Source organism: Rhinolophus sinicus, linkage group LG02 (assembly GCF_036562045.2).
Source record: "Rhinolophus sinicus isolate RSC01 linkage group LG02, ASM3656204v1, whole genome shotgun sequence".
Classification (NCBI taxonomy): Eukaryota; Metazoa; Chordata; class Mammalia; order Chiroptera; family Rhinolophidae; genus Rhinolophus; species Rhinolophus sinicus.
Genome location: NC_133752.1, coordinates 36,245,365 through 36,259,880, shown reverse-complemented (window position 1 = coordinate 36,259,880; position 14,516 = coordinate 36,245,365). Strand labels below are relative to the sequence as shown.

Below are 14,516 nucleotides of genomic sequence, written 5' to 3'. Positions count from 1 at the left end.
TTCCCCTTATATGAAATATATAGAGTAGGCAAATCCACAGAGACGAAAAGTAGATTAGACATTGCAAGGGCTAGTGGAAAAGGAAGAGTGGAATTGGTAAGAAATGAGGAGTGACTGCTCATGAGCATGGGGTTTTATTTTGAAGAGAAGAAAATGTTCTAAAAGTTATTGTAATGTTTGTACAACTCTGTGAATATACTAAAACCCACTGAATAGTATGCTTTAAGTCAAGTAATTGTACAGTATGTGAATTACATCTCAATAAAGCTGATATATCTGAGATATATATATATAGATATACAACTATCTATCTATCTATCTATCTATCTATCTATCTATCTATCTATCTATCTATGACATATATACATATATAGCTGATACCATGTTTCTCTGAAAATAAGACCTAACTGGAAAATAAGCCCTAGCAGACTTTTCGGGATGACATCCCCTGAACATAAGCCCTAACGCGTCTTTTGGAGCAAAAATTAATATATTTTCGGGGAAACACAGTATGTATAATATATATATATACATATATATATGTGTGTATATATATATGTATATATATGTATATATACATATATTTAAATCTTAGCAGTGTCATTGGCAAATTGAAACATATTTCTTTATATGCGTTTGTGTATATATATATATATATATATATATATATATATATATATGAACTTTTTTCTACCATATTTTTTCCCTAGCTAATGCATTCAAGAGGTCATCAAAGACATAAGAAATTCAGTTTTAATAACCATCTAGTTGTAGCTGCTACAGAAAGGCTCTTAATTAGACAGAAATCTATTAGTTATTAACAAGATAAGTATAACACATAGTACTTGATTAGCTTAACTGTTGATTGTTTAGTTTTTATTTAATGCAATCACAATGTTAACCTTGATATCAGAAGCCAACATGATCTATGGGATAGTGGTTCACAACTTTTAAATATGAAAAATTTTATGGAAACTCTCAAAGAAGGCTGTGACAGCAGCTTAAAATTTAAATCTCTGCAAATTCTCTCATAAAATCAGATCAATTAGCAAACTCAAAACCTCATGCACAAAAAGAAGAAGGTGGGGATTACCAACCATTAGCTACCAGATCTATGTGGGTATTACCATATGTGTGGGAAGAAGTAGAGGATAGTAATAAGGTATTTGCCAATCCACGGAACAAAAGAACTCTAAAATTATCAATAGGGATTCTGTATGTAACACAGCAGGCGAAACTGAGAAAAGTGTATGAAAATGAATGGATTTTGCTCACTACAATAGCACGTGAATGAAAGGGTCCATAATAACCTCTTAAAGGCATAGAACGCTCCACTCCCTAAACTTTCAAAACTAATAAGTCAAAGTTCTCTTCCAGAACAAAATCACACTGAGGAGAAACTACTGGGAACAGGAACAAAACTGAAGAGGGCAGGGGCAATAGAAAAAAGAGAGAAACTCCAGATAAAGTGGGGAGAGAGAAAGGAGTGAGGAGATCTTATATGGTGACATATTTGCAACCATTACACAAAAACCGAAGAAAGATCTTTGTGTATTTAGAAAGGCTAACTAACTTCATATAAAAATGTGTAAAAGAAAATAATAGAAAGGAAATCTGATAGAAAGTTATTATGAGAAAAAAGGAATAGGACTAAAATAACTCTCTGAAGACAATGAAAGCACATCACAAAGACTTGCTGACAAAACAGGTAAACACTATAACCTAGTACTTCAAACCAAGCTGAAAAGACTTTAAGAACGGCCGGATGGCTCAGTTGGTTAGAGCGCGAGCTCTGAACAAGAAGGTTGCCAGTTCGATTCCCACATGGGCCAGTGAGCTGCGCCCTCCACTAGATTGAATACAATGAGCTGCCACTGAGCTGCTGGTGGGGTGATGAGATGGCTCAGTTGGGTTAGAGTGCAAGCTCTTAACAATAAGGTCGCAGGTTCAATTCTCACCTGGGACGGTGGGCTGTGCTCCCTGCAACTAAAGATTGAAAACAGCGACTGGACTTGGAGCTGAGCTGCACCCTCCACAACTAGACTGAAGGACAACGACTTGGAGCTCATGGGCCCTGGAGAAACACACTGTTCCCCAATATTCCCCAATAAATCTTAAAGAAAAAAAAGAAGTTATACATAATACGAAATAACACAGAAATCAGAATTAGGACAATCCCCCAAAGTATCTATCTATCTATCAGAAAGAAAGAAAAAATTCTAAAAAGACTCAACTAGAAGAAAGAAGGAGTTAATAAACACAACAGATAATGTATAAATGAAAGACACTACAAAAAGGCGGAAAACTTTTTTTAAATGAAAAAAAGGCAAAAAGTTAGAAAGAAAATGGCAAATATTGAAGGTAGTTAAAGAAGATCCAACATAAATATAATAGAAGTCCTGATGAAGAAAAATAAAACAGCTATATAATTGGAGAAAACTTTTTTGATATAAAAACAGAAACATCTGAAGCCATATAATGAAAGAACAAGTCACATACCTAAGAATATTGACCTAGAGTAATGAACACCAAGATATATTCTAGTAAACTTAACTGGGCTTCTAGGAAAAAGGATCAGATATTTATAAAGAAAACTAGACTGTCATCAGACTTTGCTCATCAGCAGTACTTGCACAAAACAATAGCATAACATATTTAGATATCCAAAGAAAGAAAACTGGAGCTAAGGATTTTATATCCACCAAATTAACTTCAAACATTAAGACCACAGATAGACAGTTTTCAACATTCCAGAACTTAGGGAGCACAACTCCCACAAGCCCTTCCTGGAAATCTACTAGAGAACAAGCTTCAGGAATCCAAAATAATTAGAGATACATAAGACTGATGTGGAGAATGAAGTGTATGGTGATCTATATACGGATAAGATTAAATGATGATTAAATTAGACAGCATATAGTATGTAATGATAATATGTTCTGACACTGTAGATAGGTTCAAATATTTTAAAAATTGTAGGCTGCTTCCTTTGTTTTTCTTCTTACTTGAAAAAAACTATTGGTCTTCTCTTCCATTCCCTTCTCTTCCTTGTGGCAGCTGAGGCCTCAACAGAGGAAGCTTACTGAGACCAAGGAACCAGTCACAGCCAAAAACAGCCTGAGCTTAATAGGACGTGCACCAATGGGGATAAGGAGGCAACTCCAGGCACACAGAGGAAAATGAACAAATAAATTGAAGATAACAGGAGCCACGCTTCTCACTATCTCACCTAAGGATATTGTGAGAGAATGGAATTACAAATCTGGAAATGGAGAAGGCTAGATGAATTCTGTGGTGAACTAAAAAAGAGGCATGTGAATCTTGCACAGATATCAAAAATAATATAGATTAATACAGATTAAATCACTATAGATGTACGTATTCCCACAAACACACATTAACAGAGATACATATACATACATATACATACATGCATTTATATACGCTGTATCTATTGAGGAGACCTAGAGGCAATGACACTCCTGTTGTAATAAGCTTATCTAGTCTGTATATCTGTTTCCAAGTACCACTGTCCACTAAAAAGAATAGGATACCTTGGAGAAATAGCAGAAAGTAAAAAGTGGGCCTGAAAATTTTTTGTGCCATGAAGTAAGGACACTCAGAGGATGAGGACATCAGAAAGACACAGGGCTCCTACTGACTAAATCTGAGGCAATCTGAGCATCAAAATAAATACTAAAATTAAATAAGAATGCATGAATTCATACTCATACACTGAATAAGTTGAATACCAACTAATAAATTATTAAAAGAATGACAGAATTAGAAAACCACCATTTGGCAACCATCAGAAACTAATCCAGGAAGGAATCATCAATGAATGCTAAAAGGAATTGCTGAAAGTATTTTATGGAACAGGACATTTACACAATCTCAAAGTATTTTCCCACAAAATATTTATTAATTATAAAGGGGAAAAAAGTTAAGTTTTAAGTGGCAATCACCAACTTAACTTAGTGACCCAAGTTAACCTCAACAGTGAAGACCAAATTAACATAATGCGTCTCCTGATATGTTACACTAAGAAAATATAACTTCTATAGTATTTCTGCCAAAAAAATTGTATACGGAAATGTTAAGCCCAAATTAAGGGAAATTCTATAAAATAATTGGTCTGTACTCATCAAAAATGCCAAAGTAAAGAAGAAAAGATGGTATCTGGAGAATAAAGCATGCCCATACATGCACCATGTATCTTTTTGCATACTGGAAAAAATGGCAGAATTTAGGTGAGGTACATGCATTGATTTCATGAATTTGATGGTAATATTGTGGTTATGTAAGAGAGTGCCCTTGTCTTAGAAAATATACACTGAATTATTTAAGGGTAATGGGACGTCATGTCTACAATATATTGCTAATCAGTTCAGAAAAAAATATAATAAGAATAAATTGTATATGTGTGGGGGGTGGGGTGGGGGGTACCAGGGAGAGAGAGGGCAGGATAAAGCAAATATGGTAAAATTTTATCTAATAGGAAGCCTGAGTAAAACGTATAAGGAAAGTCTGCACTATTCTTGTGACTTTTCTGTAAGTTTGAAAATGATTTCAAAATTTAAAAGAAAATTAAAATTGAGAGTATATGCAAAGAAAATTTAACTGTTTTCAATAATTATATTAGTGGGTAGTGTTGGTAATATTATTCTGAAACTATTATGTACATGATGTGGCATAAAGCAAATAAATAACCATGTCATAGTACGTCATTTACCATGGCTTTGAGAAACAGAATTACTACTATTTAAGGAAGGAGATAGAAATATAAGCTAGAAATATACAAGCTAGAAATACAAGCTAGAAAAGTTTACGTAAACACCCCACAGTGCTTAACTTGAATCGGAAATAACAGTTATATAAACTCATAAACTGTTTTAGCATTAAAAAATGTATTTCCTAGTCTGTACACTGAAAAGGCCCAGAAGCAATGAACAATCTAAAATCTACAGCATCCTTAATGCCAGATGGTGATGCTGAAACACCCTTTTCCATTAAGAGAAAGTAGGGCTATTGGAAATACGTTTGATTTCAGGACTAGTACAGGAAATGTGTAAGAGTCTGAAACATTCTGTTACACCAAAGAGCAAGGCAACCACTAAAGACTACTGGGAGTGTGTCTAGAGGACTCAGGAGCTAACCTAACGGGGCTCCCACTGCTTTTGAAGAAAAAAGGGAACCAATTCCTTTTCTTGAAAACTGATAAAAGTAATTAAGCTTTCCTATATGAATTATAACACTGTGTAACTCTAAGACAGGAGAGGGGGAAGTGTCTCTTTATAGGAGTATTTCAGCTAATAAGTGAAGAAATTCTTTTTTAAAAATTACGGTGCCAGATATGAATGAAAATGGTTATGTGTTTAGTATTTACAGATGGCCACAAAGTTCATATGCATGCTAGTTAGAAGTTATCTGTACATCTCCTTTCACACTTAGTACAAACATGTTCTCCCAGTGTTTTTCTGGACATCTTCCATGGTAAAAGCTACATGCTCAATACTGCTAAAGCAGGATCATATTATTGTTTCCGATTCAACGTTACTATATTGAAAATTTTTCTACAATTTCATACATAAGAGTTCTGCTTACCAATGGCTGTATGTGTACATGCACTCACACCAAACACTCTTTGGTTTCAAAGAGTGAACATTTGCACAAGTTCCATTACCTCTGAGTCTCAATATCCAGTTTTGTCATCTTAAAAATGGAAATCAGCAAGGTTTTCTATATTAATAATCACTGGAACCAATGCCTGAGAAAGTAATATAATTCAGTTCAAATACTGTCAGAATTTAGAACACAATGGATTTTTCTGACTTATTAAATATTTTAGCTATTATATGAGATTTCATTTACAATAATGTGCAATATTACAAACATTAGTTGAGCAGATACAGTACTTATAAACTAGATTACTTTTACTTTCAGCTTTAAAACTATCCAACCTCATTTTATAAATTCACTTTCCAGACATACTGCTTTGCTTGGGGTTTTAAAGTAGTCTTCATTTACCATGTTTTCCCGAAAATAAGACTGGGTCTTATATTAATTTTTGCTCCAAAAGACACATTAGGGCTTACGTTCAGGGAATGTCATCCTGAAAAATCATGCTAAGGCTTACTTTCAGGTTAGGTCCTATTTTCGGGGAAACACGATAAATATATTCCATATTGAGAACCAGTGAAAAAGTAAATATACTATTAAAAATGTTTATGTGGATAATCCAAAAATGAAGAACCAAGGTCTGTTTTCATTTAATAAGTTTCTGCCACACACCTGGATATATATGTATGTATGTATGTATGTATGTATATATATATATATATATGCCCATCATTAGCAGAATCTAAAATAAGAACACATTTTTTGAAAAACAAATGGATTTTTCCCCTCCTCCTCACAACTGGAAAGAGCTTTTATTTATGTGATTAAAAAGTAATGTTGCTCAGCTCATTAAAAAAAGACATATAAATTCCACACAAGAAAAAAAAAATCAATCACTTTGGTATATTTAACTCTAGTTACTAAAGTTAGCTGGCTGGCTAGCTTTTAAGATGTATTTTTTTTAAAAAACTAGAATAATCTACATATGTTTGTAGCCTAGCTTGAGTTAATTCATAATACAGTACGTATATATTTTTACAGGAATAAATATAGGTCCACATAATTTTTTTTTTTTTTTTTTTTTGAAGACCTTATTCAGGACTATTGCAATAGAGGCGAGCCATCAGGCTCAACTCAGAATGCAACAAAGACAGCTGGAGATTTATAGCCAATGAGCATAGTGAGGGGTAAGTGGTTGGAAAATTACTGAGGAGCATCATCTTTTTAAAGAGGTACACAATATATGAATGTAATGCAATTTATTTAATCAATTCCCACTGATGGGAATTTATATTCTTTTCAATTTTTTGTTATAGTGACAATCCATATACATATATATATATATATATATACTTTTGCACACTTGTCAGATTATGGAAGAGCTTCATTTTTTAAATATATTACCGTGAAAAGCCTACAGCTATAAATTTTTCATTTAATTATCTGTTTAACAAATCATCTTTATTAAAGGGAATGCAATTATATAAACAAGTATAACACTGTTAGGCACCACAGGAATAAAAAGATGGTTAAAATTAAAATAGTTCTTGACAGCAAAGGAGTTTTTAATCTAGAAGAGGGTCTCTCTCTCTCTCTCTCTCTCTCTCTCTCTCTCTCTCTCTCTCTCCCCAAGGAATGAATGCAGCAGGGCAGAGAGCTACATGTTACCAAGCATGGGATGAGTAGTTAATCCAAATAGAGATTAATCCTAATTTAAAGCAATTATTTTGTGCTCAAATAAGTAACTCAAAAATGACAGAAAAAAGACAAATATTATACCATTAACTCCAAGGCATTATCCAAATACTTGTTCCATAGTAACAATATATGGCATTCTTACAGCACTTCGTAAAATATCCTTATAATAATCTGGCGAATATTAGAGATGGGGAAACTGAGGCTAAGGAAAGGAAAAGGGAATGTCAGGAATCAAGCCATTAATGTCCAGCAGATATTTCACATTTCACTCCTCCAACATGTAAGCTCCAAGAGGACAAAGACTTTGTCTTATTGTTCACTGACTCCCTAGTTCCTAAGAACTGAGCGTGGAACAAAACACTGTGCATTCAGTATGTATTTGTTAAGTAACTATAGCCCCATTTTACAAATGAGAAAATGAGGCTCAGAAAGGTCGTTATGTATGCAGAGTCGCACAACTACTAAATTAAGGTTCAAAACCAATTTCAATACTTTTTCTTCAGCTATAATGTCTGAAATCATTTGGCTATTAGCTGAAATTTCAAAATCATTGTAACACTTACTTAACTTGATGCTATCAAAATAATTGTTCTAAATGTAAGGTTTGTATTTGTCACTAAATTTTAATTAAGTCAGAAACAAAAAAAAACTGAACTGTCTTAAAAGGAATAGGTTGGATAATACTCTAGATGTGTAATCACAATTTCAAAACCTTTATTTTATCATTTTAAGTGAGACAAAAGGTGACAGTACTTTGAATGTTTTTTATCAGATTTAAATTTTAAAATAATGTAGCAAAACAAAGGAAGAAAAATCTACACACATATCTTTCACATGAGAGAAAAAATAAAAACAGGACTATAATTGCTATTGTGCAGATAGATGTTGCAAAATATACTATAAACTATCCATTCGTTAAAGATACAGGATGGCCTTTTTTGAAGAGGTAGGCTGTCATTTGGTTCAAATTACTATGAAATTCTTGAAAACAATAAAAATGCTTTTCTCTGGGAAAAAAAAAATCTATAGTTCAAACTGCCCCCCAATTAGCACTAAACACCAAAGTATTAAAATAGCAATGTAAAGTATTAAGATAGCGAGACTATATCCCGTGAAAGTCCCAGACATATCAATAACTCAACAAATATACAGTTTAAGAAACAAAAATGTAATTTGTTTTCTGTCTCCTGACATTATTTTTCCAGAATATTTGTATTTCCTACGTAGTAGCTACTCATATATGTCAATGCTTTCACACATACACTAAACTTATAGTATGAAAATATTTGAAAGCTACAAAACTCAATTCACTAAGAAGTTAACTGCAACAAATAAACTGCAAAATAAAATTCTCAAATAAAAGCATAGAAAGCAACAATGTCCTAGGATCCATTTGAAGATCAAGTTTTTCTTCAAGGAAAACTCTTGTCAATTTAAAAAAATGTTTTATCAATCAACCTGGCAAGAATGAAATGTAAAGAGGCCAAAAATTGTGGAATATAGCTAGAATTTAGTTTCGTTATCTTCCCATTCGCTGTATAAGAATAATGGAGATCAAAATGTTTTCTTTTACCTATCTTAGTATGAAAACACATCCACAAGAACATTCAGTCAAAACTCTTTTGAGCTACAAGGGTTTGATGGTAGTCTAGAATAGGTGAAATTCAGGGACAAAAATATGCAATTTCATTTTAACCAAGAGCTTCAATTTCCTTCTCCACTAAACATTTTATCAGGAACTTACAAAAATGTTCTAGCTCTTTCCTTCCTCTGACTTCTTAAATTATTCCAATAAATAAATTCTGAAAACATTCTATGTAAAATACACTTTGTTAAGTAGTTGCACATAAGTTTATTTCAGCTAACGCTCACATCAACCCTGTGATGAAATCTTCACTTTACACATAACTAAACAAGGCTTAGAGAAGCTAAGTAACTTGTCCCCGGTTATAAAGCTGTCAGAGGCAAAGTCTGCATCTGAACTAAGGTTTTCAGACTACACCACAACTGTCCCCTATCACTTTATTTGGTAATCACATACTGCCACATTACAATACATTGTACTACTAATTTTCACTTTATATTTCTTAAGTTTTCCTATATCCACGTCTTTAAGACCAACAATTGTGTTGTGCTTTAATATCTTACGGTATCCTTTAGTAGATTGATTCAAGTTGCTTGTATAGTAGAATAACAGACTACAAGTTTAAAAATTCTGAGAGCTTTGTAAAGTGCAAACGATACCAAAATAATTGAGTGCTTACTATGAATGCTTTCCATGTATTAACTCATTTAATCCTCATAACAACCCTATGAAATCAGTATATTATTGTCCCATTTTACATATGAAAAAGCTAAAGGCTAGAAAGGTTCTCTAACTTGCCCAAAATTAAGGTTACAAGTTAGTAGGCTTCAAAAGTCAAAGTATTCTGTCTCAAGTAATTACTTGCTTAATGTTCAAACTGTCCATCTAGGACTAGATAATGACTAAATGACATCATGTACTCATACAGTAGGGCGATTAAAAAAATTTTAACTCTGGGCAATGGTTTCTTAGCAATGACACTAAAAGCACAGACAATAAAAGAAAAAATAGACACACGGGATTACATTAAACTTAAAAACTTCTGTGTATCAAAGGACACAATCAACAGAGTGAAAAACACCTACAGAATGGGATAAAATGATGTGCAAATCATACATCTGATAAGGAGTTAATATCCAGAATATATAAAGAATTCCTACAACTCAACAACCAATAAAACAAATAACCCAATTAAAAAATGGGCAAAGGATCTGAAGAGACATTACCCCAAAGATGATATACAAATGGCCTACAAGCATATAAAAAGATGTTCAACATCACTAATTGTCAGAGAAATACAAATCAAAGCCACAATGAGATAGCACTTCACACTTGTTAAGATGGTTACTATCAAAAACAAACAAACAAGCATAGAGAAAATAACAAGTGTTGGTGAGAATGTGGAACTCCTGTGCACTGTTGGTGGAAATGTAAAATGGTGCAATCACCATGGAAAAGCGTATAGCATTTCCTCAGAAAAATAAAAATAGAATTATTACCTATATGATCCAGCAAATGGGTTTTTTAGTCTATACCCAAAAGATCTGAAGCAGGATCACAAAGAGATATTTGCACAGCCATGTTCATAGCAGGATTATTCACAATAGCCCAAATGTAAAAACAACCTAAATGCCTACTGACAGATGGAATGAAAATGTGGGATATATGAGGTGTGATCAAACAATATAGTGAATATTTAAATTTAAAAAAATTACAGTAAAAAACACATTGCCACTAATCCTCCTCAAAATACATCCCCTCACTTCGAACACACTTATCCCATTGTTCTTGCCACTTTCTAAAGTAGTTCGGAAGTCCTCTTTCATGAGAGTCTTCAGTTGCGCTGTCATGGCTGCTTCCATGTCTTGAATTGATTCAAAACGTTTACCTTTCAGGGTCATTTTGACTTTGGGGAAGAGCCAAAAGTCGCACGGTGCCAGATCTGGTGAATAAGGTGGATGAGGATACACCGTAATGTTTTGACAGAAATTGACGTACCAGAAGGAATGTGTGACACGGAGCCTTTCTGTTCTGATGACAAATTACGGTGAATGTTGCTGCCAAATGCCATCCAATGGAAAGGAAGGGATCTTCAATACAGGAAGCAGCGCATCCAGTCACAGTGTGTGACAAGTTTCAACTCGTTCAGTGCAGGTGTGAGCTACTGTTGAGAAAAGGTGTGTTTTAAAGTGTGCAGTAAATCATCCTCCATCAGGACATTCCGTGTCACACATCACTTCTGGTATACAGCCAATTTCTGTCAAATAAAAACATTACCATGTGTCCTCATCCACCTTATTCAGAGATCTTATTCAGATCTCTGGCACCGTGTGATTTCTGGCTTTTCCCTAAAGTCAAAATGATTCAGGACATCGAGGCAGACAGGACAGTGCAACTAGACACTCACGAAAGAGGACTTTCAGAATTACTTCAGAAAGTGGCAAAAAAGATGGGATAAGCGTGTTGGAAGCAAGAGGGCGTATTTTGATAGGGGTTAATGGCAATGTGCTTTTTACTATAATAAGTTTTTTTATTTAAATATTCACCGTATTGTTTGATCACACCTTGTATATGCAACTTAAAAAAAAATCCTACCACATACAACATGGATGAACTTCCAATATATCATGCTAAGTGAAATAAGCTTCAAAAAAGACAAATACTACAACAGGTCCTCAAATAACATTGTTTCATTCAACTTCATTGTTATGTTGATAAGACGCAGTAGGAACTTATCTCTTGTTTACATTAATTAGCCTATGGTAAATCTGGTTTCATTACACGTCATTTAGCTTAAAGTGGCAGAGCCTATAGACCACGTTCACTTAGGAACTGCTGCATACGATTCCACTTATATAAGGTATCTAAAGTGGTCAATTTTAAAAGAAAGTATAATGGTGGATGCCAGGGGCTGGTAGGTGGGGAAAATGTTAAGTTGTTTAATTGGTATAGCCTTTCAGTTCTGTAAGATGAAAAATTCTGCAGATCCGTTGCACAATGTGAAAATAGTTATCATTACTGAACCATACACTTAACAACGGTTCAACTGCTAAACTTTATGTTTTTTGCCACAGTTAAAAAAAATTATTAATTTCCCTTTCTTTCACTTCCCTTTTCTGTCCTCTCTGGTATACTATTCAATAGCAATATAATGAAAGGATAGAGAAAAGCAAAGAATAACAGGGATTCACCAATGTAGAAATAAAGTAAGAAAATAATAAAACAGGTAACCATGCATTCTTACTAACTTTTCAATAATTTTCTTCTTAACCTGGAAATACCTTGAACCTCCAGGGAAACAGTATCCTCTTGGAAAGGCAACAGAGAGTAGTGGTTAAAGGCTTTTTGGAGCTGGAAAGCTCAAGTACTATTCTGACTTGGCTATTAATTTCTGTGTGACCTTGGGTACGATATTTTCATCCATCCATCCATCCATCCATCCATCCATCCATCCATCCATCCATCCAAAAGGCAGTCTGTTTCCCTATGGGTAAACCAGATCAAATGAATCCTGTACTTCCACATAAGATTGTTCTGAGGAGTAAATGAAATACATATAAAACACCAGGCAGAAGGCCTGGCACTTTATAAGCGCTCAATAAATGTTAGCGACTATTACTAAGGCCTAGAAAGCAGGACACGAACAGGGTGAATTCAACTAAAAGAAGTCCAATACTCTATTCCTTAGAGACCTGCCTAATTTGTCAATAATTATGGTGTTATCAAATCAGATATTACTTAACAAATCATTACGGACTCTTATCATTTTTGCCAAATTTGTACTACTCTCTTCTAAGTAACTCTCTCCCAGGGAAAAGCAATGTCATCTCAGGTATTCGAAAATGTTTGCTTTGGGAACAATGTTCTACCCCAGAGATGGTGGAACCGGAGACCTTTAGTGACTAGAGTTCCCTGTTCCTCTCACTTTATTAGGGGCCTAGGCCTTATTTGGGAGCGAGGATGAGGAGGGAGAGGGCCGCAGGATCTAACACCCAGATATAAAGCCTTACTTTGATAAGATTAAGACAGGACCAGACAAATCTTCCAGGGACATTCTCTTGGAGAATGGCAGCCGGACATTTCAGAAATCGGATCAGGGAACCGGCAACTGTCGCCTGCCAGCTGAGAGCCGGCATCTCGCAGGCAGGCTGGTGCAGGGAGTCCCCGGCAGCCCGTCCCCAGCCCGGCCCGGGACGGTTGGGGCCGGGTCGAGAATGTGTCGGGATGCTCCTCCCCGGGGTCCTGCGGAGGGGTCGGGCTGACCTGAGGCCACGCCGGCTCCCAGTGGAGCGATGGTGGGGGTAGGGACGGGTTACACGGTGGTCTAGAAACCAGGCAGGTAGGGAAGGGACAACCAAGGGCCTCACCGCGGGCTGAAGGCAGTGGGTAGAGCTTCTCCGCCTTCTGCAGGAAGCGCTGGGCCTTTTCGCGGTTGCCGGCGTTCAGGGCCTCCCGGGCGATCTCGACACATTTCTCCGCCTCATCCCTGTTCCCCTCCATGGTTTATGCCTTCTTCCGTTTCCTCTGGGAGTGCAGCTAGAGGGGCGGAAGCCGCCGCCGCCGAGGAGGCGAGGCCAGCCCGATGGGGGCGTGCGGAGGCAAGCGGGGAGGAGCGCAGGGACCGCGGCGGCTGTAGCGGCGGCAGCGTCCTGGCGGGCTCACAGCTCCGCCTCTTCGCGGCGGCCTCCCCGCCCCCCGCGGGCCGCTACGGCGCGAGTCGCATCTCTCGGTCCCGGATCGAGCTCCCGGGCCTGGGCGTCCGTACGCGACGCCGAGGCTCATAGCCGCGCAACCCGAGGGAGCAGGTGGGCGACACTAGCCCAGCGACCAGCTGGGGTGTTCCACCGAGGAGGGGACCGGCCACCCGCATTGGCCCCGCGATACCCCCCGACCTCCCCTCGCGGCTCGCAGCCCGCCTTCCAGGCCGCGGGGCGACGGATGGGGGTTGGGGATGCTAGTTTCCACGAAAATTCCCAGGGATCGAAGGCCCCGCCTCCAGGCGCCCATAGCCTTAGGAGGAATCGGTCAGGTGAGGACCGCGCCATCAGTCCCTTCCGGTACAGGTGTTAAACACATTAGAGCGTCGTTGGACCCCAACTCGAGCTTGTTATTGCTTTTATTTCAGCTACACACCGTTTTTCTAACCCAGATTCCATTAAATTGTCTCTCAGGATATCCAAGAGGTACAGTTTGCCGTTATTCTAAAGTCTTAACCCTAGTCCTTTTATGACATCAAGGCAGGAACCAGCTCTCTGGGAATGCATTACCGTCACAGAAGTAAACTACTCGGTTTTCTCCCTTCTCCGGTTGTCATGACATTGTCCCTGTGAAATCGTACCGTTATGCAGGTCTCCTTGGTGGGGGTAGGGGTATGGTGGGGAAGGGCCACTTAATGCTTGGTAATGTGCTCATCCAAATTTAAAGACAAATCATTTGCCAGAAACCAAGTGTCACAATCCACTCAATCACAGAAGAACTATTTTTACAATGGTCAGTCAAGCTATTGTTAACCATGCTAGCCAATACCAAAACTCAGGACTTCCAAAGAAAACTTGTCTTCTGTAAAATGGAAATAGTATTCCCCAAAGATGTTACTGAGCACTAAACAATTTAG

General features: G+C 36.8%; 1 protein-coding gene across 4 annotated transcripts in view; it reads right to left on the bottom strand.

Annotated features, from left to right (window-relative positions):
- The window catches only part of DNAJB14 (DnaJ heat shock protein family (Hsp40) member B14), a 45,486-nt gene extending 31,685 nt beyond the window's left edge, over positions 1–13,801 (bottom strand). The window contains exons 1-2 of one of the 4 annotated variants that reach the window (XM_019757667.2): positions 13,270–13,407; positions 5,684–5,767 (exon numbers count right to left, since the gene is read on the bottom strand). Coding sequence is in view for 3 of the 4 variants with exons in the window: in XM_019757668.2 (XP_019613227.1) it covers positions 13,270–13,402 (133 nt within the window). In the remaining variant the exon portion in view is untranslated. Of the gene's footprint in view, positions 1–5,683; positions 5,768–13,269 lie in introns of all 4 variants that reach the window. The other 3 variants (XM_019757668.2, XM_019757669.2, XM_019757666.2) reach the window with 3 other exon arrangements.
- Positions 13,802–14,516: the final 715 nt, after the last annotated feature.